Consider the following 26,052-nt stretch of genomic DNA (forward strand, 5'->3'; position numbering starts at 1 on the left):
TACCCAGGGAATACAATTACAGGACCCAATGGCATCAACTACACTGTCTCTGGCTCTTACAGCTGCTCATCCTCCAATCTGATATATGCCCTCATGTGCCAACAATGTCCTTCTGCTCTGTACATTGGACAAACCTGCCAACCTCTACGCAAAAGAATAAATGGACACAAATCTGACATTAGAAATGGAAACGTCCAAAAACCAGTGGGAGAACACTTCAATCTACCAGGACATTCCACCAAAGACTTAAAGGTCGCTGTGGTTCAACAGAAACCTTTCAAAAACAAAATCCAACGGGAGGCTGCTGAATTGGAATTCATATGCAAATTTGACTCTGTCAAGCGGGGACTGAATAGAGACTATGAATGGTTATCACATTACCACAGGTAACAGATTCTCTTTACAGAGGCGTGATCTGGGGGAGCCCAGTGGCGCCTGGTGTGGGCTTTCGGGGACCACAGTTCTCTTTGTCAGATGCAACTGGCAGGGAGAGCTGTGGTTACCGAAGGCTTATACTACATAGGAATTGGACACCTTCACTGCTACAAACTGACTGCACACCAAAAGGAGATGTTTACATTTCCAAGCAAAGGAATGTTTTGATTGCCTCTATGCTAATTGCATTCTGCCTTCTTGTGATTTATGACCCCTCCCTTTTCTCTCTCTTTCCCCCTCCTCTTCTGTATCTGCCCAGTTTTGATCAGGCATCTGATGAAGGGAACTTGATTCTCGAAAGCTTATGCTATAATAAAATTGGTTAGTCTTAAAGGTGCTACTGGACTCTTTTTGATTTTACCCAAACAGATAATAATTTGTCCATGATGAAGGAACCATTGCCAATTCCTCCACCCTCACCCCTCATTCCTCTCACCCAGAACAAAATACCAGGTCAAGAGTGTAACCTGTACAATGTATGAGTTATTACCTGAGACAGGAACATGGCTGTAACTGAGGCCTTGAAATTCTGAGCTGCTCCTGATAAGACAGCCTTTGTATGAATGTTGAAGTCCCCTGAAACAACCAGCCTAGGAGGTCTTCAACACCACCCTTGAGACTACTTCTGTTAGCTCAGGCAGGGAGACTGTTGGGCAGCGGGATAGGCGACACACCAACGGAATCCCAATCCTGCCTCTTAATCCCAACATTAGGTACACAGTCTCAAAATTGGAAGTGTCCTGAATGGGGCACTTTGCTAAGTGGACAGAGTCCTTACAGACTACAGCGACACCCTCTCCCCAGAACTACGCTAATGTCTCACCGAGTACCCTGGGGGACACAGTTGGGAGAGATTAACCCCCCTCCCCAGCCAAATCTCCATGATACATGCCAAGTCTGTCCTCTCATGCAGGATCAAATCCCAGATAGCTGCTGTTTTTCCTATGACTGACTTGGCAGCAGGATTTTATAGCCCAGTGGGTTGTCGATACAGTTACCAACATCACTTCAGCTGAAAGAAGGCAGTTCCTCTTTCCCAAGGATCAAACTGTTTGGTTTCTAAAAGGCTTTTAATCTATTATAAGTATAATTTGAGCACGAAGCCAAGATAATTAGGGAAACAACGTAAAGAAAAGACATACATAGCAGGATTGGCTGAAGGAAAAAACCAGATAAACAATGCTAGCTAAAGTTAACTTACACTCTGCAGAACATTCTTTGCCTTTCTTGGTTTGAGGTATGGGTCATTCCCCGCCTACCAGGACTGGACAGAGACCAAAGGCTAGACACAGGAGCACATGGCTGGGCCTGTCTATTTCTGGGATTGTGATGTGGAGGCCCCATATGAGCAATGACTGCTGAGTGGCTTGTTCTTCCCTTCTCATCACAGGCCAAGTTACCAATAATATTAGCAGTAATGGATCAGAGCTTGCTAACCACATCCCACCAAGTTGGGATCAGAACCATTTGGCTCAGCCATTCAGGGCACCTCAGAGGTTTGAGGAGGATCTTTCATCAGGGAAAAAGTAATTGCTCGATGGATACTTTTTGTGGCCTGCTCTAACTTTCCAAAGACTGCCACTTTGCCCCGTTAATGCAGGTGGGGATTTGATTACTCATCCCAGCAAATAAACTTGCTGGAATCGGTAGACACAGGTCATCTGGCCATTCACTTACATCTTGCTACATGGAGAGGCAGCAAATGCTTCAAAAGCTGATGGTTGGCACACCAAAGGAAGGAGACCATCTGACCTATCAGACAACCTGATAAATAGCAGCGAAGTGGAATGATGCCTAAGCCATAGGCAGAGAAGTGTATGATTTTAAGCATATTGTGAAATGTAAGGGATAGATATTCTAACTAATAAATATATGTGCTTAAGTTAATGAACACATATTAATATGCCAGGGAATCAAACGAAAAATTGGACTACCCTCCCAGGCAAATTTCTCTCACACACACCCTGACCCTGAGTGCAATTCAGCCTTCCACAGTGCTCACCGCAGCTGATAAAGTCAATGTATTGTCGAAGGCTTTCACGGCCGGAGAACGATGGTTGTTGTGGGTTTTCCGGGCTGTATTGCCGTGGTCTTGCCAAGACCACGGCAATACAGCCCGGAAAACCCACAACAACCATGATAAAGTCAAGCCAAGAGAGACTTTGCAGCTTAAAGTGAGGACATAATTATGTGAAAAAAATATGATCATAAACTAGCAAAAATATTTTCAGTGTCTGCTCAATGAAGAAATTCATGTGTTCTTGATTGCTGTGTGTCTGGTGTTGCTTCTATAGTTTCCAGACTCCTTAGCAGAACAGTAGAGACAGATGCTGTTCCTCTCATTTCCACCACAGTCATTTCAATTAAAACAAAAGGGATCATGAGTATATATATGAAGTTTTGGTATAACTGGCTGCTCGTACAGAATTATAGCTGGATATAGGTGAAGAAAATTGACTAGGTTCAGGCATCGTCAGGAACTCCATCCTTTTTACCTTGTTAGATAACGGTAACAGAGATTCAGACAAACCAAACAAAACCCAACAGCTGGTTCACTTGTTAGAGCTCATGGAAGATAATGAACTCATTGCCATGCATGCATGCTGTCTGACCAGCACCATGGGATGCAGCACAGGGTTTTGTTTCAGTTTCGTAGATGGCACTACTCCAGACCAGTTAGAATTACCACTGCTGGTTCCCCTCTCCCTACTCTGTTACCTGTTTGCTGATTGTTTTAGGGAACAGGACATGTACTAGTCATGCAGTTGATTGTATCACTCAGCTGAGGTTATTGTTTCATACTGAATCACTACAGCTATGGTGATAACTTTTGCAGTTGTTTGCATTACAGCACATGCTATAATGCAAAGTGTGAACACGCAGCCAATCAGAAAGCATAGCGACATAACAATAGACTGAGTGAGAACATGCATGATATACCAAATAGGACCAGAGGTGCAATAAGATAATGCAAATGCATGGTGGGAGGTGCACCTTTCAGTTAGTTTCAAAGACAGTAATATGCTGTAGGCATTCTGAGGTAAGTTTTAATTCCTTCACCAAGCCTCAGATTGTCTTAAACAACTCACTGTGGTTTACTTTTTAGGAGACTTACAGTGAATTCAATGGGTTTAGACTGCAGTAACTCTGCTTAGGATTGCTCCAATGGACATGTAGCTAATAATGAGAAATGATGTGATGTCATGAAGAAATTCCCATACGCATCATAATATATTACATATTCCAAGGAACAATGCAGTAATGCATCTGCATTAGGCACCATCAGTGCTTATATGCCAACATAATGATCCAAGAGAGACTCTTAAAAAGACACACGCACACACCCCAGATCACCTAAGAAATGAGCTTGGTGAACATGGACCACAAACACATTGGACTGGAGGGAAGTTTGCCCATCACTTGGTCTGAGCAATGAAAATGTTTCAATTATTTGATATGTCATAAGCATAAATGCTTTAACTTGAAAATCATAAAACTATGTAAGTCTGATGGGAACTTCTGGTTGCCCTCAGCAGCAGTTCTGTGAAATAGCTGCTGAGCCCTGTGCTGTGACCATAGCACTTGAAGCTTAGATCATGAGAGTTGTCTTCAGGGCTCCAGTTTGAAAATTAAAGGGAGACTAAGCGGAGTATTGCACTATTAGCAAGGTAACCAGAACGTGCATTTCTGAAAACTTCAAATAGCTAACTTACTAATTATGTTTTTAGAGAATTAAAATTAGTAATAACTTTTAGTTGGACTCTTTTGGTCACTATAGTGATAGCATTCACCACTCCCCAGTATTATTTCTCTACTTATTTCAAGTATTAGTATTTCAAGTATTAGTATTTCAAATAGAAAAACTCCAAATCCTTTCTTTCCGAGAACAAAAATGAAATATCCCTTTCCTTGATCATACAGGGATAAGAGAAATGCTGTAGAGCTCCCCAGATGTGAAGAAGGCATCAGACAGATGTGATAATGGTAAAGAATGAGACATGTTACTCTTCATATGGAGTATATTCAGTGCAATTTACACTATGACAAAGGGATTTTAGCAAATGGTAATACTAATGTTGCTGTATAAAGGGTCAAATTGAGTGGTGATGAAAGTATCTTTGGACTTTTTGCAGTATGGTCATTGTAACTAGCTAAAATAGCAGATATTCAGATTTATGAACTTTTAGGAAATCCCAATATACCATTAAAATCATTCCATATGTCCTTATATATGTCCTTAAATACATATTTTGTGCTACCAAGTGCATTAAATTTAAAATTCTCTGGATCTATTTTTTTTATCTTTTACAGGTTGCAGTAGTCAAGTTGAAAAATGCCGATAAGGTATTTGCCATGAAAATATTAAATAAATGGGAGATGCTGAAAAGAGCTGAGGTAAGACTTGTATCAAGAAATATATATTCAATATTATTGTAATATTTCATTTCAATAAAAGAAGCGGTGGATTAATAATAAGAAAAGTTTGATGCTAAATGCAGTATATATCGGGAGCTCCACATTTTCATTTTCAGAATTGGTCCATCTAGTCCAGTATTGCCCGTTCTGACTGGCAGAAGCTGTCTGTTGGCTTAGGCACGGGCCTTTCCAAGCTCTCCTGCTTGAGATCCTTTCTCTTGTGATGTCAGGGAATGATCCTGAAAGAATCTGTTGGTAAAGCATGGATTCTACCACTGAGCATTGCCCTCTTTGGTTACACTTTTCTAATGGTCCGGGGGTCAAATAACAATGGAAAATTAATATATAGTTACCACTTCCCTTTATATTGAATGGACTTTGAGAAACCCAACAGGATTGATGGGGAAAATGGTTCAGCCAAAGAAAGTAGTTCAGTAGGTATTAATAACTTTCAGTAATGGGGAAAAAATTTAAACCATCTCTGACACAAGTCACCTTATATCACAATTGGTTTTACGTTGTAGAAATAAAATCGAGGTTTTAGTTATGAGAATATAGTAATTCAAGAAGTGTTGCAGACCATTTCTGAATAATTTATGTATGTTATTTACAGTCCACCTTTCTCACTGCAATAGTGTTATGCATTTACATAATTTGTAGCTGCTTTGCAATAAACTATCATGACTAAATTGCATCACATGCAATGTGTAGGTATGTGTATTTGCTACACACACACACACTATGTGCGCATATAAAATTTTACTTGGTCCAAGACAGCCCTTCCAGAGCATGATGAATTAGTAATGTAGATGTTTAGACTCCATTCAACTATAAACAGTTAAATTCAAAAATCCAATTGAATTCCCACATGTACACTGCTGTACATCCGTTAACAACATTGGTATAAGACAATTACATTTGTGCTCCTAGTTTAAAATAGAACTTTGAAACACAAATTCCCCTCACTGGCCCTTTACCAGTCTTGCAGCTATGCTGCAGCAGAGTTAACCATTGTTAAGTTTAACCAGGTTTCTGATTTAACCATGATGTAAAATCATCTTAACTGCCTATGATTAAAGTAAGAGATGGAAAGAGTTGGCACCTGATCTGATGGCTGACTGTCCATAACTAGAGATGAGCACGAACAGAAAAAAAACAACGAACATGATGTTCGTTGTCATCCACAAACAGGGACTCAAGAACAACCACGAACATGGCCCTGTTCATGAACATGTTCATGGTTGGCTGTTCGTGGGGGCCAGCAGGCTCTCCTCCAGCCATCATCAAAGTTTGGTCAAGATCCCTACTGCACCACTCCCAGAAACCTGACCTGAGCGGGCAGCAGGAAAGGTAACAATAATAAATAATAGCTTGGCCCAGAGCCTGGCAGCAGCTCTGGAACTTGAAGGGGTAGATCCCTATCCCACCACACACAAAGAAAATTCAAGCTCCAATGCACTCTATCAAAATGCCAACAGCAACTCTCTCTCTCCACTGTCTGCAAACTAAGCCAGAGCTGGGAGCCCCCTCCCTCCTGGTCTTTGCTCCCTTGTTGTAACAAATTTGGGGCTCCACACTTGAAAGGAAGACCTGCCTATCAAGCTAAATTGGGCATAGAGTGGGGTTTCCAGGGCAACAGCAGGAGTTCAGACAGAGTTCAGACAATCCCTGCCTAAGTTGCCAAGGGAATTGATTGTAGGTGCCAGACTGTCTGGCTTGACAAACAGCAACGAACGAGGCTTGCAACGACCACCTGTTCGTTTAGAATGGGGCCTCACGAACAGCTTATTCGCTAACAGCAGATTGGGCTGTTCGTGGCTTTTTTTTGTTGGTATTGCTGTTTATGCCCGTCTCTGCTCATGGTTAACATAAAGCTTATCAGAGGGGAACATACCAAAGTTTAGTAATTAGGAGCATTATGTCTGAACCAATGCATACTTCAGTATTTTCAATATTATATCTTATCATTGTTTCCAAAGTTTGGGGAGGAGAATATATGTGTCTTGCTATTTTAGACAGTAGAAATTATTCAGCCCAATATAAACTTAAGATCATAGTAAAGTTAAGTTATACATTTCTTCTTACAAGGTTCTCATCAATTAAAAAGTAACTTAACTACCAGTTGTTCAAAAGAATATCTGCCTTCTCCTATGGTAAGGAGCTGTACAACCTTTGCTTTAGTGTAGGATTATTGATCTGTTCCATATCTGGCTGTTTCCCCAACTTTTGAATTGTTTAAATAAATATAGTTTGATAGAATTAAATTGTACCTAAAATATTATTTTTTAACCCTTCAGACAGCTTGTTTTCGAGAAGAGAGGGATGTATTAGTGAATGGCGATAACCAGTGGATTACAACATTGCACTATGCCTTCCAGGATGAAAACTATTTAGTAAGTGCTTAATGAATCACTTAAAGTTCATTAATTTCTTAACTTATACTGTCAAATAGATGTGTGCACTTTCATGTGTTTTGTAGTCCCCCCCAAACCCAAATGCATCAAATACTGGAATGCAGTAGGTGAAATAGATGGACAGTAGATTCAGGACAGGCCAAAGAAAGTACTTCTTCATACAAAATGCAATTAAATTGGGAAACTCAGATCCTTAAGATGTAGTGACGATGACCACTTACATAGCTTATTTTAAATGGGAATTAGACAAATTAAAAATAAATAAACAGACAAATAAATGTAGTTATTGGACAGTAGCTCCGTCAATATCTCTGAATATCAGGTCCTGGTTTGGGGAACAGCAAGGGGAGGCCATGGGCTCTGCTCCCTGCTTTTAAACCACACATGGCATCTTAATAACTAGATGAATCAAGATGTTGAACTTGATGGATCATTGGTTTGTTTCAGATGGGCTCTTCTTATGTGTGTTTGTGGTAGTATTCCAGAGTATTAGAAGGGAGTTTATGTAAAACTTCTCAAGAAGTGGGTTTCTGTTTGCTTTGTAAGCAAAGCACCTTTCTTGCCTAGTCCCAGCCTTGATTTTCTGAAGCCATTGGGCTTGGAAGGTGATTTTACATTCCACGTTCCTACCTTTCAGTTGGTGGAGGTGGGTGGGAGGATGGCAATTGAACAAAATGTCTCAGTGCAACAGAAATAGACTCTTTTTTTGCAGCAGAACTGTCTGACAGTCTTGCTGTGTCACGATTGCACCTATAATCCCTTCTTTCTATGAAAGAGAATGCACCCATAACATCAATGAAGCAGTAATGGTGTGTCTTGTGTGTAGTATCTGTTGTATATTTGCATCCCTGCTTAAATTAAATTTGTAAAAAAATATTTTCCTAGTACCTGGTTATGGATTACTATGTTGGTGGTGACCTGCTTACCTTGCTTAGTAAATTTGAGGACCGGTTACCTGAAGAGATGGCTCGCTTTTATTTGGCTGAAATGGTGATAGCAATTGATTCTGTACACCAGCTGCATTATGTCCACAGGTAAGTAGAATCAATGGAATATAAAGATCTTTCATTACGAAATAATGTTTGCTTTTTAGACAGTTCCAACACTAGAAGAAACTGAGAACAGTCCTGTAATCATTCTGAAAGTTCTATAGCACTTAAAAATTGTCTGGATGAGGCTGTTCATAACTTTTGACAGGCTTCTTGAGAGAACTTGAGTGCAGTATGCTCACCAGTGTGAGCGGCCACTGAATACAGATTGGATTTATAATACAATTCATAATGCTATGCAGTAGCACATGGATTCACAGCATTTTGCTGTGCTGCAGTTAATTTGTGTAACTTGTAAAATATGATGGTTTGTTTCTAGCACACGTGCTTTATTTACAGTTAGATTATAGTGGGAAGTGATGTCATTGTGCCCTCTAGGAGTACACGTGCTGTGTGTATTCCCGGGGTGCCTGTCAATGGCAGGCGACCTCTGGGGCATGACATTAGGAAGTAGTGAATATGTAGTTCTCAGTATTATGAATCTGAATATCCTTTAGTTTTCAGTAATTTCATATTCCAAAGTGTGCTTTTGTTCTGTGATATTGTGTGCTGCCCTATATTTAATTTCCTGTATTTGTTTAGATACAGTTAATAAATAAGATAAAGAGTATGACTCTGATGTGATCTGTTTTAATGAATTTGTGTACATGTGTTATGTGCTGTCAACTTGCTTCCGACTTACCAAGACCCTGTGAATTATATCCAAAACATGCTATCATTAAAGTCCTTGCTCAGGTCTTGCAGACTGAAGACCATGGCTTCCTTTATTGAGTTAATCTATCTTGTGTTGGTTCTTCCTCTTTTCCTACTGTTTTCGCCTTTTCCTAACATTATTTTCTTTTAAAGTAAGTTTTGTTTTCTCATGATGTGACTGAAGTATGATAGCATCAGGTTTGTCATTTTAGCTTAGTTTGTTCTAGAACCCACTTATTTATCTTTTCTGTTGTTCATCGTATCTGTAAATCTCTCCTCCCATACCACATTTCTTCTCCCGTACCATACCATGGCCTCCCTTTTGATTGATGATTGAGCCAAGGAATAGAAAATTTCAAACAATTTCAATTTCTTCATTGACAACCATAAAGTTGTGTAATTTCTCAGTAGTCATTACACAACAGAATTCGGTATAATAAAAAGACTTTTTTCAGGGAACAGTTGGTACCTCATTAAGTGTGACCATGGCTGCCTACAGGGAGAAACTACTGGGGTTATAGAAGGAAGACTCGGAATACATTACTAGACCATGACCTTTATGAAAGACTACTCCTTTTTTTCAAGAGTAACAGTGCAATTCTAAGCAGAGTTACTCCCTTCTAAACTTATTCACTTAAAGGTAACTTAGCTTAGGGTTGCACTATAAGAAGATAAGAAATCAGAATATTACTTAACTGTTCTTTTGTGCCAGTTACACACTGTGTTCTGGAGTGTTGCTTTTTAAATATAAAAACCATGAATTTATTGCTGTAACAATGAGATGGTGGTGGCCACTTTATTATTTTTATGGAGAATTTTAGGTTGGGTAAAATGAGGACATGTATATGCATCCATGTATATAATCAGTATATGCATCCTAGAAGTTGCCATTCTACCTCTTCTAATACCACTCTGTTAATTTTCCATCATCAGAGTTTTATTTAAAAAGAGACATAAAGATCAAGGTGTTTTATAGGAGATTTGTCAGGAGGATGAACTTTTAGAGAAGTTCTGTAGAATATGTTTAATAAAGACTACCATATTTATGGTGCTCATGAGCTTAAACATTGTATAGTTCATCTACGGTCTTCCTGTGCAGTCCCACATGGGACTGCGCACGCGCAGGCCTGCCGAATTAGGAGATTTCCAAAGCTCAAGAACACCAGGGGACGCTCTTGCCTCCCAGCGCACATACGCAGCCGCTTTTCCCGCCGAAAACAGCCTTAAAGAGGCGGAGCGCCCCTGACATACCCTCAGTTTCTCTTTCGCCGCTGATAGTAGAGATTTTCCAGCTCTTCTCATCGTCGCATTGTCGGAAACAGCTCTCTTCAAGCGATGCAAAACCTGTGATAGGAAAATGACGAGGTCAGATGGCCATTTGAGCTGCTTGTATTGTTTAGGGGAAACCCATAACACTCAAGTGTGCAAGCACTGCTGTGCCTTTACTTCTAAGGCTAGAGCAGAATGGCCGGGTCGTCTACAAGCCTCCCTTTGGAAGCGCGCTATGGCGGCCACAGACTTACTGGCAACGGCACCACCAGCTGCCTTGTCCGGTTCTGCTTCCCGACCTGGCCCTGAATTGACAGGTTCGAAGACTCCATGTTCCCGTCCCTCCCCGAGCCACTTGAAACCGAGACCCATGGAGCTGATTGCCACCTTGGCGCGAAGTTCATCGGAACCAGCTATCTCCGATCGGAGACCTTTGGTTCTGAAGACTCCTCAGAGTCGACCACCCTCAACTTCAGCTGCAGCTCCGGCCTCACCTCGGAGTTGAACACCTTCAGTTCTGAGGACTACTCCGACTTCTCAACTGACTTCATCTCAGGAAACTCCTTCCTTGGTTCCAAAGCCTTCGGATCCTCTCCCGACATCAAGCCCAGCGGGATCCAACCTGGAGAAGAAACAAAAGAAGCGGAAACATTCAGTGAAGCACGATAAAGCTGTGCTGGAGAGCATGCTGCCCGTTTCCCCTTCGGTTCCGACAGATACCATCGGTTCCGATCCTCCAGTGAAAAGGCATAGAAGGTCAGGAGACCATTCCTCATCTCGGAGCCCCCTTCAGAGAACAAACCAGGATGAGGACGTAATATTGGTCGAGAAACCTCCCACTCCATCGGGGCGACCTAGGTCAACTTCATGCGAATTTTGGTCACCTGTGCCATCTGGGAGCCACCGGGGCCATTCCAGTCAATGGCGCAGCCCCTGGTCATACAGAAGCTGGTCCAGAGACAAGCTTTTCAGTGATGATCCAGCTTTCTCCTACTGTCGTAGAGAGAGCCCTTCTTTTTCTGATCGCCCCTACAAGAGGCAGTCTAGATCTCCTTCTATGCTGGCTTATTCATATGATGGCTCGAGGCGGACACTGCACCCATCTGACGTGGAACTTGCAAGGAGTGCCCACGCTCGGTACAGTGCCTCCCCTCTGTCCAGAGTCTCCTGATAGGGAAATTGGTCCTGCTGAAGAAGCATCGCCCACTGATGACGTTAGGGCATATAATGAACAATGCATGGCCAAGGCACTGGAGATAGAGGTGTTGTCTACGGAGATGAAGTTCACTGACAAAATCTTACAACACATTTACTCAGGTTCAACTCCCACCGTTGCCTTTCCCCTGATTGATGGCTTTGTAGACCTCTGGAATGGATTGAATTTGAAGCCTGCATCTTCCCTGGCTACTAACAGGAAGGTAGAGAATCTCTATCGTACGAAAGATGATCTTTGCCCGTTCCTGTCAGCTCACCCTCCTCCATCGTCGTTGGTGACTGAGGAAATGCAAGCAAAACCTAAACAAGGTTCTCTTTCAGTTCCATCAGATAAAGATAGTAGGAAATTACTGATCTTTTCAAAGGGGCCGTCAACAGAGATACCAGCCATACCAGGGGCATGCCTATCAGCCTCATAGGCCTTACCAAAGTCCACAGCCATCGTTTTCCAAATGTAGGCAGAATCAAAGAAATAAGCCTGGCTCTCATCAACAACAAGCCAAGGAACAGCCCCAGATGCACAAGCAATTCTGACAATTACAGGGTCCTGATCCATTATTCAGGACCAGGTTGAGTGCATACTGGAGGGAATGGTGTTGTATTACTTCCGATGTTTGGGTTACGTCTATAGTTCAGTGTGGTTATAAAAATGAGTTTACAAAGTTGCCTTATTTATGACTCCCTGTCTTTACTTCCGAAGCTCCACAAGCTGGGGTTTTGTCAGAACTCTCTGACCTTTTAGAAAAGGGAGCTATTGAGGAAGTGACAGATAAATCCTCCTGGTTGGGGTTTTACTCTAATTTATTTATGGTTGAGAAAAAGGATGGAGGTCTTCGACCCATCCTAGACCTCAGGAATCTGAATAAACTTGTTAGCGTTCGCAAGTTTAAAATGGTCACCTTGCAAGTGGTTTTAACTTTGTTACCCTCCACATTCCTGGTTTGCAGTTTTAGATCTGAAGGATGCTTACTTTCATATTTCAATTTTCTCAGATCATAAAAAAATTCCTTCGTTTTACATCCGACCAACATGTTTTCCAGTATAGGGTTTTACCCTTTGGGGTGGCTACTGCCCCAAGAGTTTTTATGAAATGTACAGCAGTAGTAGTGGCACATTTGAGAATCCAAGGTTGCTGTATTTTCCCATACTTAGATGATTGGCTGCTCTTGGGAACATCAACAGAGGAGTTTAATAGACAAGTTTCCCTTACCCTGTCACTTTGCTTCTGATTGGGGCTCTTTGTTAACCTAAAAAAATCTAAATTGATCGCTTCAATTTATTGGGGTCGTCCTGGATAGGGTCAGAAATACGGAGTTTTTACCCAAAGAGAGAGCCTCTAAGATCACAACTCTCGTTAACAGACTGAAAAAGTGTCGTTTCCAATCTGTTTGGTTCTTTCAGAGGCTACTGGGTTGTATGGCTTCTACTACAGCAGTGGTGCCCCTGGCTAGACTGTTTATGAGGCCACTGCAAATATGGTTCAATTCAGTTTTCTCTCCTGAATGGGGTTCTCAATGGAGGAGACTCTCGGCCCCCAGGAAGGTGATGAACTCCTTAGACTGGTGGTTGAATGACTCTAATCTCTTCAAAGGGGTAGAGTTTGGTTACAGACATCCTCAGTTGTTGGTCACTACGGATGCCTCGCTTTTTGGTTGGGGAGCCCATTGTGAGGGGTCATATGCCCACGGTGTGTGGACCGAGTCAGAGCGTAACGAGCATATTAACTTGCTTGAATTAAGGGCAGTCTTATATGTACGGAACAAGTCCGTCCAGATCCTAATAGACAATATGACAGTGATGTTCTGTATAAACATACAGGGGTGCACAGCGTCTGTAGCTCTGTGCGAGGAGGCTGTAAAACTCTGGATGTGGACCACAGAACATTTGGTATGGCTGCAGGCTGTTCATATCCCCGGGATGGAAAATTCAAAGGCAGACCATCTGAGCAGGCTTCACGGGGACAATCACGAATGGTCCCTTCAGGACAAATATCTACTCCCTATCTTCTCTGAGTGGGGGTTCCCAAACATAGATCTCTTCGCCTCAGAAGAGAATCACAAGACTCATGATTACTGTTCCAGAGTAGGAGTAGGTCTAAAGTCTCGTGGTGATGCATTTCAACACGAATGGTCGGGATACCTCTTTTATGCATTTCCTCTGTTCCCACTTCTGACCAGAGTCCTCAGCAAAATTCAGAGGGACAGAACATCTGTCATCTTGATAGCCCCGTTTTGGCCGCGACAACTGTGGACCCACACCCTCCTGCGATTACAGACTCAGTCCTACAGCCTTCCGATGGTTCCAGACCTTTTGTCCTGCAGGGGGGTCCTTCACCACGACATAGGGAAACTCAGACTGACAGCTTGGCTGATCAGACAGGACTTTCCTTCTCCACAGCTGTGACTCATGTTCTACAAAATGCTAGACGACTGTCTACCCAGCAGTCCTATACTCTTAAACGGGACAAGTTTATTTTATGGTGCCGGCAGAGGGGGTCAGATCCTTTTCTTTCCTCTCTCCCCAAAATTCTTGAGTTTTTATGGGAACTAAAACAGAAAGGGTTAGCAAACAGTTCAGTGAAAGTGTATTTGGCAGCTATTTCCGCTTTTCACCCTCCTATAGACCATAAGTCAGTTTTTCCCCATTGTACGGCTAATTTGTTCCTGAAAGGTTTAAATAATCTGTTTCCCCTTGTTAGGGCCATTGTCTCACAGTGGTCTTTGCCTTTAGTTTTGGCCCAGTTAATGTCTAAGCCTTTTGAGCCTTTGGCTACATGTCCCCTACGTTTTTTGTCCATGAAGGTTGCTTTCCTGGTGGCAGTCACCTCAGCCCGGAGGGTGGGGCAATTAGCGGCATTATCCTGTGAGCCCCCTTATTTGAAAATCCACAATGAAAAGGTAGTCCTTAGAACTAAGGTTGAATTTTTACCTAAGGTGGTGTCTAGTTTTCACCTTTTTCAAGAAATAGCTTTACCTGTTTTTTTCTGTACACAAACTTCAGATGCAGAGAAAGCCCTTCACTCTTTAGATGTCCGGAGGGCAATTCTCTTTTATTTGGACAGAGTAAAGCCCTTTTGGGTGGACTCCAACTTATTTTTGTGTTTTGCGGGTAATAAGAAGGGTAAGAAGGCGACGTCACAGACTTTATCCCTGTAGGTGGTCCAAACAATATTAACATGTTACAATACTGCTAACTTGCCTTATCCCTTGGAGGTGCATGCCCACTCTACTAGGTCCCAGGTGTCATCAGTGGCTCTTCTGAAAGGTGCCCCTCTTCACGACATCTGCAAGGTGGCGACATGGGCCTCAGTTGATACCTTTGTGAAGCACTACATGCTGGATATCCTAGACAGAAAGGAAACAGCGGTGGGCACAGCAGTTCTGCACTCAATTTTTCTGTGACAAGTCTGCGACACCTCCACCCAGGTATTAAGCTTTGTAATCTTCCCATGTGGGACTGTACAGGAAGACCATAGATGAAAAACAGTGTTTTACTTACTTGTAACTGTTGTTCACCTAGGTCTTCTGTGCAGGCACACATGCCCTCCCTTCTTCCCCGCTAACTCTCTTGGTACTTACCTTGCTGTAGGGCGGTGAAAAAGGACTGAGGGTATGTTGGGGGCACTCCACCTCTTTAAGGCCATTTTCAGCGGGAAAAGTGGTGCCACATGCGCGCCGGGAGGGAAGAGCACCCCCTGGTGTTCTTGAGCTTTGGAAATCTCTGAATTCGGCAGGCCTGTGCGTGTGCAGTCCCATGTGTGCCTGCATGGAAGACCTAGATGAACAACAGTTACAAGTAAGTCAAACACTGTTTTTCTTCAGGATACTGCATAATTGGTTCTGGTTTTAGGGCCTGCTTCAGAGTATTTTGAAATTTTTGCCAATGACAGCATCACTGACTGGTGTTGTGTTGTATATTGAACGTTAAATAATGTAGACAGGAGAACAGTGTGTAGTAGTTAAGGGAGGTTGAAACAGAAAAAAAATGATGAAAGCAGAGTTGGTCAAAGGAAGTAGGAATGACAGGTCAGGAAGGATTTACCAGCAGCAGACTCTACAGAGCATATGAAAGTTTAGAAGGCCTGTGGCTTAACAGAAAGAGATGGGAAAGGCTGGAAGGAAGTAAAGATAAAACAATAAAGAGGGCTTATTTTTAGTGTTGAAACAGCATGGATGGTGAGGGAAAGGATTTTTAAAAGGAAATAAAATATGGAAAGAGAGAGTGAGCATTATGAAGGATGGGGGAGCGTTACTTGGCATGGAAGGGAGGAAAATTGAAGACTGCCTTACAATTTGTGTATAAATTGTCAAGGTTACTGCCGTAGTCATGGCTGAAAATATTTAAGACTTTCCTTCTTTAGACATCAGTGGCTTCTGCAGTGCCAGCATATAACACTGTGTAATATTTTCCATATTCAAATGGTTGATCACAGCAAAGCTTAGCCAATGGTTAAATTAGATGTTTGGAGGCATGCTTCTCATCTTGCTCATGCTCATCTCATAACAAATTCCCATGTCTTTCCCAATGTTATTTGCAGGTTTGCCAACAAGACTGACTTGCCTTTGTCATACATCTTCTTTTATCCAAACTGACATCTTTTATCACTTAGACTGCAGATAACGCAAGCCATGCTTATAAGGCAGAGTTTTCTTGAAAAAATTAAAAACTGCAAAAGCAGTTTAATTGATCAGTTACTGAAATATGACCTGTTTAGTGTTTACCATTTATTTTACATGCAGCTGTGAAAGCAGAAAGAGTGGGAAAACACATTTGTTTGCCAGTAGTGATCTTCTTTAGCAAAGCATTTTAAAAACTTTACTCTTCAGTTAATATCTAGGAGATAATAAATTTCTATGGAGAGTTAATAGAATAAACAGCACTCCATATGTGTTAGAGAGACATTGTTTTCTGTTGGAAAGTTAAACCTTCTAGGGCCAAGAAGTAATGATGTCCTCACGTAGCTGATTTGTCCTTGTCATTCTTGTGGATATCAAGCTTTGCTCGCTCCTAGGATACTATCATTCCAGAGATGTTTCTGCTCACTTCATATGCTATGTTAAATGGTTTGCAAAATATACCCCTAACACCCACACTTAAATATGTATAGGGCATGCTCTGGAATAGAGTGGCTGATGCTCAAAACCTTGTAACTGCTGCTGTAGGATGAAATTTTTATGCAAACGGAGATCTAGATAGAAAAATAATTTCTTCATAGTATATTCACGATATTTATAGTATATTCAAAGTATTAGTTGCATAATTCTTTCCCCAGAAGTTTATCTTTTAATGAAAAATTGCCTCCAGAAGCTATAGTTAAGTGTGAAAAGAGTAGCTCTTCCTTCTCTCATAGATGAAAAATTAAGTGGTTCCTGTATCATTTTATCTGTGGGGAGAAAAATTAAATTGTCGTAGTTTTGAACAAATGTACAATAAATAAAATATTGGTTGTTGTGGGTTTTCTGGGCTGTATTGCCGTGGTCTTGGCATTGTAGTTCCTGATGTTTCGCCAGCAGCTGTGGCTGGCATCTTCAGAGGTGTAGCACCAAAAGACAGAGATCTCTCAGTGTCACAGTGTGGAAAAGATGTTGGCAGGTCATTTATATCTACTCAGGAGGGGTGGGGTTGAGCTGAGTAATCCTGTAAGAGTTTCCCAGGGTGTGGAATGCTAATGGAGGGAGGCTTCACTGTATCCTGAGGAGGTTCTTTTGCATATGGATTGGTGCTTGATGTGCTAATCTTCTCTGCAGGGCTATTGTCAGGGATAGAATGTTTTGTTAGCCTGGTGTTTTTCAGAACTGGAAACCACGCTCTGCTCATTCTTAAGGTTTCTTCTTTCCTGTTGAAGTTTTGCTTATGCTTGTGAATTTCAATGGCTTCCCTGTGCAGTCTGACAAATGACCTGCCAACATCTTTTCCACACTGTGACACTGAGAGATCTCTGTCTTTTGGTGCTACACCTCTGAAGATGCCAGCCACAGCTGCTGGCGAAACGTCAGGAACTACAATGCCAAGACCACGGCAATACAGCCCGGAAAACCCACAACAACCATCGTTCTCCGGCCGTGAAAGCCTTCGACAATACAAATAAAATATTTTTCCCTCTCCCCTCCATGCTTCTGACGCTCATGCTTCTCAAACACATCAGAAGGCAAAAGAATTGTGCAACTGAGTATCAAAAAGAGGAAAGGAAAGATCTGCGATTAGATTTGTTTAGAAAATTTCAAAAATTCGTTTCAGCCGTGTAGGGCCCTGATACAGACCAAGAATGATGGAACTGGGGGGCAGTTTAGCCTTTTCATTCCCACATGGTTTGCTAACAGAACCTGAAAGCAGGTTAGATGAAACAAGAAATAACCATATAGTATATAGACGGGGTATGGTGAAGGGAATCTCCCTCCCCTCTCCTGCAGATGTAAAAACCATTCCATTAGATGTGCCACTCTACACTGATAGAACAAATCTTTGGCTTCAGGATCCAAGCCTGACTCTTTAATTCTGAACGTGAACTTGGGTTCTCTCATGTTTTTGTTACTGCCTGATACACTGTAAACACAGGCTACATTCAGACATCATAATAAAGCTTGGTTTGTTTAAAGCTGTAGTTTGTGCAGCAAACTAGTTTATCTGTGAGATGTTAAGTAACAAATCCTGATTTGTCTGCTTCTTAACTCTCTTGCTTTTCAGCAGGGAGAATATCATCCCTATATAGCTGTGGTGTGTGGCAAATGCAAGGGATGGGGTTACTCAGCAACCTGTGGCTTGTGAATTCATCCAGAGAGGCTGGATGGATATTTGTCAGAGATGCTTTAGGCTCATCCTGCATTGGGCAGCGGGTTGGACTAGAAGGTCTGTATGGCCCCTTCCAATTCCGTGATTCTGTAATTCAGATATCACATCCAACCACCGTTTGGAGTCCTCATTTGGTGCCAAACAGACTGATTTTTGTTAGAATGTATACATTAATGCTGCATAACTAAGGTCCAGTTAAACCATACTTCGTTGTGATATCTGAATGCGACCATAATCATGTGATTTGTCTGTACTGCCAGCATGCATTTTGTTCATGTTTGTGCTCAGTTCTAAGACTTAACAGAAAATGCTGCAAATTTGTTCATTTATTTAAAAACATTTTTGTGCTAGCATTAAAATATTTTATGCTAAAATTTCTCTATTTCCTTTAGCTCCAAATCTTATTTGAATGGTCAGGGAAAACCAGACATTCCCAGAAGATAAGCAAGTAGTGACTCAGCAGTAAAAAAATTGTCATGCTAGCTCCAAAACCAGAGTTGAATGATAAAGTTCATCATGGGAAGAATTTTAAATCTATCTATGAATAAATGGAAACATACTTTAGCAGGCAGATTTCTGAAAAGGGCAAACATAAACTACCCGCATTTTGTACAGTTTTTTTCAATGTTAATACAGGAATGCTGATCAAATACCAGTACTTTTACACAACTTATTTAAAATATTGCTATGGCAGTTCTCTTTGTCAGAGAGAGAGAGAGAGAGAGAGAGAGAGAGAGAGAGAGAGAGAGAGAGAGAGAGAGAGAGAGTGTGTGTGGCCTTTTTAAATAGTTCTGCTCTGCTTTTTTCCCTGAAAATTCCTATAGCACTTCCTGCATGTTTCTAGGCTGCCCGTTCCAAAGCACTGGAGCTACCACTGAACATGTGAAACCAACCTAATCTTCCTTGGCATTGATACTGTAAGCAGCCCCCATTGTGACCAATGTAGGACTCTTGAGGGCTTATTCAGGGAGACACAGTCCAGCAAGTGTGAGGGTCCCAGGCTGTTAAAAGCTTTAACGTTAAAGCCAGCTCACTGATTTCAACTCAGAAACCAATCTGCAGTCAATATAGATGTTTCAGTATCTCAGTAATATGGCAGAACTTACTAGCTCCTGTCAGTAAATGGGCAATCACATTTTGTACTAATTGAAGTTTTATGTTGAGCACAGTCTGATCTTGAGGTTATTGGGTTGCTATTAAATAGGGTTTAGGTAAATCTTAATTATTCCATTTGCAGAGCTTCTCAAATTTCAAAAAACTTTGTTTTTAAAATGTGATGTATTCTAATTTTAAAATGTTCAAATTTATTTGCTTTCCAAACAAAATGAAGACTTTTAGCAGCCCAAACACTGAGTATGCCTCTAGTTCTGTTTACTCTTTAAGCAAGGACTTCAGGAGTTATGTGTGTTTACCCTTTGCATATTTATAGCTCTGTGGTTAAAAGAAGGAATAATTATAACTAGAACTAAAACATGACAGCTTGCTTCTTCCCTTTCACAACACTTTCTTAAAGATAATAAATAATCTAGGGTGAGTCAGTGAGACATTGAGTTTGGTATTTCAGACAATATAGGAAACAACTTTTAAGTAAACTAGGACGTAAAAGAAAAAAACTTGGTGGGCAAAACAGGGCTTGCTTTCTCACTGAGGTTTTGCTCTGTGTTCCCTTCCAAACTACAATGGCTTTTGGGGGCACTTTTACACAACATCATTGTGCAGTTGTCTACTTTCCAGGTTTTGCCAAGCTTTGCTGTATCTTTTCTCAAACCTGTTCTAGTATAACCTTCCCCAAAATACCATACTCAAAACAAGCATGTAAAAACTGGATAGAAAGGTGTGTGTATTGTCGAAGGCTTTCACGGCCGGAGAAAGATGGTTGTTGTGGGTTTTCCGGGCTGTATTGCCGTGGTCTTGGCATTGTAGTTCCTGACGTTTCGCCAGCAGCTGTGGCTGGCATCTTCAGAGGTGTAGCACCAAAAGACAGAGATCTCTCAGTGTCACAGTGTGGAAAAGATGTTGGCAGGTCACCCCACCCCAACCCCACCCCTCCTGAGTAGATATAAATGACCTGCCAACATCTTTTCCACACTGTGACACTGAGAGATCTCTGTCTTTTGGTGCTACACCTCTGAAGATGTCAGCCACAGCTGCTGGCGAAACGTCAGGAACTACAATGCCAAGACCACGGCAATACAGCCCGGAAAACCCACAACAACCATAGAAAGGTGTGTGTTTCCACATCCAGCACTGTTTCTTTCCCTTGTGCCTGTGTACCCCCCATACACTGTTGAGTTTTCAGCCAGTTTTTTTTTAATTGGTAGTATTGGTAGACCAAGGGGAATGTTGGCAAGAAGGCAAACTTTTGGCCAGCAACTAGCAAACCAGCAGCAAAGAGGCAGGTCTGATACCTCACATACTTGAGTGTGGTCATTTAACTGTACACACAACTGGGCATAGAGGAAGAGCTGTACAGCATAGGAACCCCCCAGCAGCTTGACATTGACACCAGCCATACAGACCATGTCAGGGACAACTTCAAAGAAAGGATAGCATAGTAAAAATACACAGGCATAGAACTGTCACAGGACACTCTTGGAAGGGAGTCCTAGCTCCACTAAGCTTTTTTGCCATTAAACACAGAGAATGGGCCACTCTTATTAATTTGCTGTGCTACATACCAATCATTTGGGTTAGCAAGCCCATATGCATCATTCCCATGCTGTAGAAAGGGTTCACTGTCATCACCTGCTCCTATTCATTCCAGCAGCCCTTATGCTCCACCCTGACCCCAATGCTAGCACTGATATGTGGGAATCTACAGCCTAAGGAGCCCAGTTCTCCCCCCATGAGACCATACCTGTGCAAATATTAGATAGCCCCTCAACCTTTCCCAGTGTGACTCCTTGTTATGGTTAGGAAAGGGGAAGCGGTAACTTTCTTTGCTGGGAGCTCCCTTAGATGAAGGTTTCCCTGGAAGGTACTCTGGGGATTGGTTACTACCACTCAGGTACTTCTTCTAAACATCTAGACTGACTCACTGAAAAGGTGCCCTTCCAGCTCAGTCCTAGCACAATAACAAAGTAACAGGGTAGAAACCCTAAAGAATACCTTATAGCAAACAATGCAGGACCAAGGAGGTCTAGCACAGAGGGAAGAGATCCAGATAAATATCCCAGAGAAATATATTGTACTAAGGAAGCCAAAAATGTCTTTATCAAAAGAAGGTTTTATTACAGAAAAAAGGGGAAATGGTGGGTGGATTCAAAAGGGGTAGATGAGAAAACAAAATACAAAACCTAGGGAAAAGCACATTATTAAACAGCACACAGTCTCTCAAATAAAACCACAATGTTGAGCTAACTCAGCTAAGCACACTTTACCTGGGTTGTAGCAAGTTCCCCGGAGCATGTACAGAATTCCTTGCAGTACCAAGACAATGGAGGAGTGCTTTACCCCTGACCCACTGGTCTTGGGTTCTTCAGATGTTAGGCTGTTCCAAAGTGGGGACAAAGCAAAGTCCCGAGTTCCCAGATATTTATGGACAATGGAGTCTGACTTAAGCCAGCCTCCTCAGTGAGATTCATTAGTGGATCTAACCTGTACCAAGCAAAGATCCATCTCTGATATCAGAGACTATTGCTGCCAATAGATGCACCATTTTAATGGCTCTGCTCTTGCATGACAAAAAGGGAATCTCGCCCAAACCAGTTGCCCTTTGTCAAAAAAAGATTAAGTTGGCCAGGTAGCCCGAATGTGAAACGGAGGATAAAGTATGATTCTCATGTAAGCCCCAGGGTCCATGAACCCAGATGCTCTAGGTGGCACTTGAGTCCTATTGAATCGCAGGGTTCTGTCAGACTCCTATACCAAAAACAGCTGGTGGTGAATAGAAACTAGAGATGTGCATTAAAAGTGGTATTTTTCAGATAGACATTGGGAAACCCATAAATATCTGTGTCCCTAATACTTGGATCCTTAAATATCAGTTTGGTATTTGGATCCAGGGGGTTTTTTGGGCAAGAGGATTGCAAAATTAACCAGGTCAATTATTCCTTATGGAAGAATCTTTCGGGGGGGGGGGCTGGAGGGGCTGTTTTTGAGCAAACACCATCAAAAATGCAGTGGAATGAGGGCTGCCTGTCCTATAAAGACCCCAAGTTTCAAGTAGATTGGGTCAGTGGTTCAATTGTATGGGCCCTTGAACTAGATGCCCCCAATTACTCTCCATTGTTTCCTGTGGAGGAAAAAATCCAATGCTTTCTCCAGGGCAGAGAATCTTTAGCCAAACACACAAGAGAAGCCACTGACCCAGAGCTTCCCAAAAAGCACTAACCAAGCTCAATACAACCAGAAAATCCCAGCAAAAGGAACACAATCCAAAAAAATCTCTCCCTGAAGCTGTAGCTCCCTTCTCCTCACTTTTGGAGTTTTTTTGGGAAAAATGAGGGAGGGGGAGGGAGAGAAGAGAGGTGATTCTCAGAGGTAAATAGGAACACATGTTGTCTGTCCAACCACGACAATTATCTCATAGACCATGCAAGAATCATCATGATTGGACGGACAGTTGAGCTCCCCCTAACATACAATGCCATTTGCATGTTAGAGTCACCTCCCTTCCCCCCATCCCTTCTTTTGCCTGGGAAACATCTAAAAATGAGGGGGGTGGCTGCTGCAACCTTTGAAATGACGACCCCAGTTATTCCAGATGTTTTTGGAGTTAGCCATGAATGCCAATACTGGTTTATCCGAGAATCCCAGATTTGATTGGGATTCCTGAATATACCAAAAAAAATACCAATAAGATATTCTTCGAGTGTATTTTTCGACTGGATACACTGCATCACACACCCTTAGTGGGAACTGATCCCTGTTAAAACAGGGTAAAATAAATACACAACTATGACATAATCTACACTTTGTTTTTTTAATAAAAATTCATTTTCAAAATGCAGAATACAAGCATATTGTTACATTTTTATATTTTTTCATTTCCACTTTCTAACATAGCTAAATTACTCTAATAATAAATTAACTATTTACAACAGATTTGTTCTTATTGTTACCATTATGGTTGTTGTGGGTTTTCCGGGCTGTATTGCCGTGGTCTTGGCATTGTAGTTCCTGACGTTTCGCCAGCAGCTGTGGCTGGCATCTTCAGAGGTGTAGCACGAAAAGACAGAGATCTCTCAGTGTCACAGTGTGGAAAAGATGTAGGTCATTTGTATCTACTCAGGAGGGGTGGGGTTGAGCTGAGTCATCCTGTAAGAGTTTCCCAGGGTGTGGAATGCTAATGGCGGGAGGCTTCACTGTATCCTGAGGAGGTTCTTTTGCATATGGATTGGTACTTGATGTGCTAATCTTCTCTGCAGGGCTATTGTCGGGGATAGAATGTTTTGTTAGCCTGGTGTTTTTCAGAACTGGAAACCATGCTCTGTTCATTCTTAAGGTTTCTTCTTTCCTGTTGAAGTTTTGCTTATGCTTGTGAATTTCAATGGCTATGTTCAGCCACTGCTGATTTTTCAGGTTTCAGATTGTCCAAGTCTGCAGTGTCTTTCATGTTCTTTTATTCTTGTCTGGATGCTACGCTTTGTGGTCCCGATGTAAACTTGTCCACAGCTGCAGGGTATACGGTATACTCCTGCAGAGGTGAGGGGGTCTCTACTGTCTTTTGCTGATCGTAGCATCTTATTCCAGGACACCAAAATACTGCACAGGGAAGCCATTGAAATTCACAAGCATAAGCAAAACTTCAACAGGAAAGAAGAAACCTTAAGAATGAACAGAGCATGGTTTCCAGTTCTGAAAAACACCAGGCTAACAAACATTCTATCCCCGACAATAGCCCTGCAGAGAAGATTAGCACATCAAGTAATAATCCATATGCAAAAGAACCTCTACAGGATACAGTGAAGCCTCCCGCCATTAGCATTCCACACCCTGGGAAACCCTTACAGGATGACTCAGCTCAACCCCACCCCTCCTGAGTAGATACAAATGACCTACATCTTTTCCACACTGTGACACTGAGAGATCTCTGTCTTTTGGTGCTACACCTCTGAAGATGCCAGCCACAGCTGCTGGCGAAACGTCAGGAACTACAATGCCAAGACCACGGCAATACAGCCCGGAAAACCCACAACAACCATCGTTCTCCGGCCGTGAAAGCTTTTGACAATACATCGAAGGAGGAGGAAACGTTCCAACAGACCCGGAGATTGGAAACACTTCGGAACAAGAAAGCACATCTACTCTGTTCTTTAACCTTTCTCCTACGCTGCAGGGACACAAGAACCATTCCATCTTTTCTCACAACTAAAAGAATCTTCAAAACCACACAGGCGAACCGCATTTATGACCGCCTAGAACAGGCCCTCTTACGTGAGAGAATCCACACTACTCGCAGGGAACTTGCTGCCACAGACAAGGAGCTATTTTGCTTGCATATCAACACCAGCCATAAAATGAGAAGTCAGGATTGGGACAAGGTCGATAATCTCACCTACAGGAAGATGGAACAAGTTTTTACCAACCACACATCCAGACAGAAGCAGAAGTTTAACAAACTACAGGAAAAAAGACAGACAAGCCCAGTGCTCGACAATGCACGCATTGTCATCAATCTGACAGACCGTCAACTCTCAACAGAAGAAACCTCCATCTTGGCAAAAGGAGGAAACTTTGCAGTCACCCCCACCAGAATTCCTGTGGAAGACATCATTGCAAATGTAGAAGCTGCCATTCGTCATCTACCTGAAGAGGAAGCTGAGGAAATAAGAGAAGAGACAGACAGGCTTCTACGAAAGGCAAAGCTTCTCTCCAGCAATATAACACGCAAGGAGAGAAATGCCATCAAGACCCTCAATGCAGATCCAGACATCATCATTCTACCAGCTGATAAAGGCAATGCTACAGTGATCATGAAAACAGAGGAATACAAAAAGAAGATTAAGGAACTCCTGGACCCCTCCACCTACAAAAAACTAAAACGAGATCCCACTTGCAAAATCACCAGGCTAACAAATGCACTGATCAAGAATTCCTCACTACATTCCGACACGCACAGAATACTATGCAAGACTGAAGCACAGCCACCTAGACTATATGGACTCCCCAAAATACATAAGGATTCAGTCCCACTCCGACCCATTGTGAGTGCCATTGGTTCACCGACATATGAATTAGCTAGACATCTGGCAGATCTCCTGCAGGACCACATCGGGAAAACCTCATCTTACATCAAAGATTCAGCAGATTTCATCAACAAAATCAGTTCTCTGAAACTCAATCCACAAGACATACTTGTCAGTTTTGATGTTGTATCCCTGTTTACCAAGGTTCCAGTAAAAGACACTATTGCACTTATTAATCAGATTTTCCCAGAGGATGTAACAGCCTTATTCCACCATTGTCTGACAACCAGTTACTTCCAATGGGACAACGAATTCTATGAACAGATGGATGGGGTGGCCATGGGGAGCCCACTCAGCCCAGTTATAGCAAACTTCTACATGGAACATTTTGAAAAAACAGCTCTAGAATCAGCACCCCACAAACCTAGTGTATGGTTCCGGTTTGTGGATGATACATTTATCATTTGGAGCCATGGGGAGGAAGAATTGATGGGGTTTTTGAATCATCTCAACAACATCCACCTGAACATACAATTTACAATGGAGAAAGAAATCGAGGGAAAACTCCCATTCCTGGATACCCTGGTCATCCGCAAAGCAAACTTTCAGTTAGGTCACAAGGTCTACAGGAAACCAACTCAC

The 26,052-nt window shown here is 42.1% G+C and overlaps 1 protein-coding gene across 2 annotated transcripts in view; it reads left to right on the plus strand.

Moving 5' to 3' along the window:
- CDC42BPA (CDC42 binding protein kinase alpha) overlaps nt 1–26,052 on the plus strand; it is a 326,855-nt gene that overhangs the window by 85,501 nt on the left and 215,302 nt on the right. For both annotated transcript variants that reach the window (XM_054979352.1, XM_054979361.1), the window contains exons 3-5: nt 4,747–4,830; nt 7,149–7,244; nt 8,151–8,299. In XM_054979352.1, the coding sequence (XP_054835327.1) occupies nt 4,747–4,830; nt 7,149–7,244; nt 8,151–8,299 (329 nt within the window). The remainder of the gene's footprint in view (nt 1–4,746; nt 4,831–7,148; nt 7,245–8,150; nt 8,300–26,052) is intronic.

This window comes from Eublepharis macularius, chromosome 1, assembly GCF_028583425.1.
Source record: "Eublepharis macularius isolate TG4126 chromosome 1, MPM_Emac_v1.0, whole genome shotgun sequence".
NCBI classification, from domain to species: domain Eukaryota; kingdom Metazoa; phylum Chordata; class Lepidosauria; order Squamata; family Eublepharidae; genus Eublepharis; species Eublepharis macularius.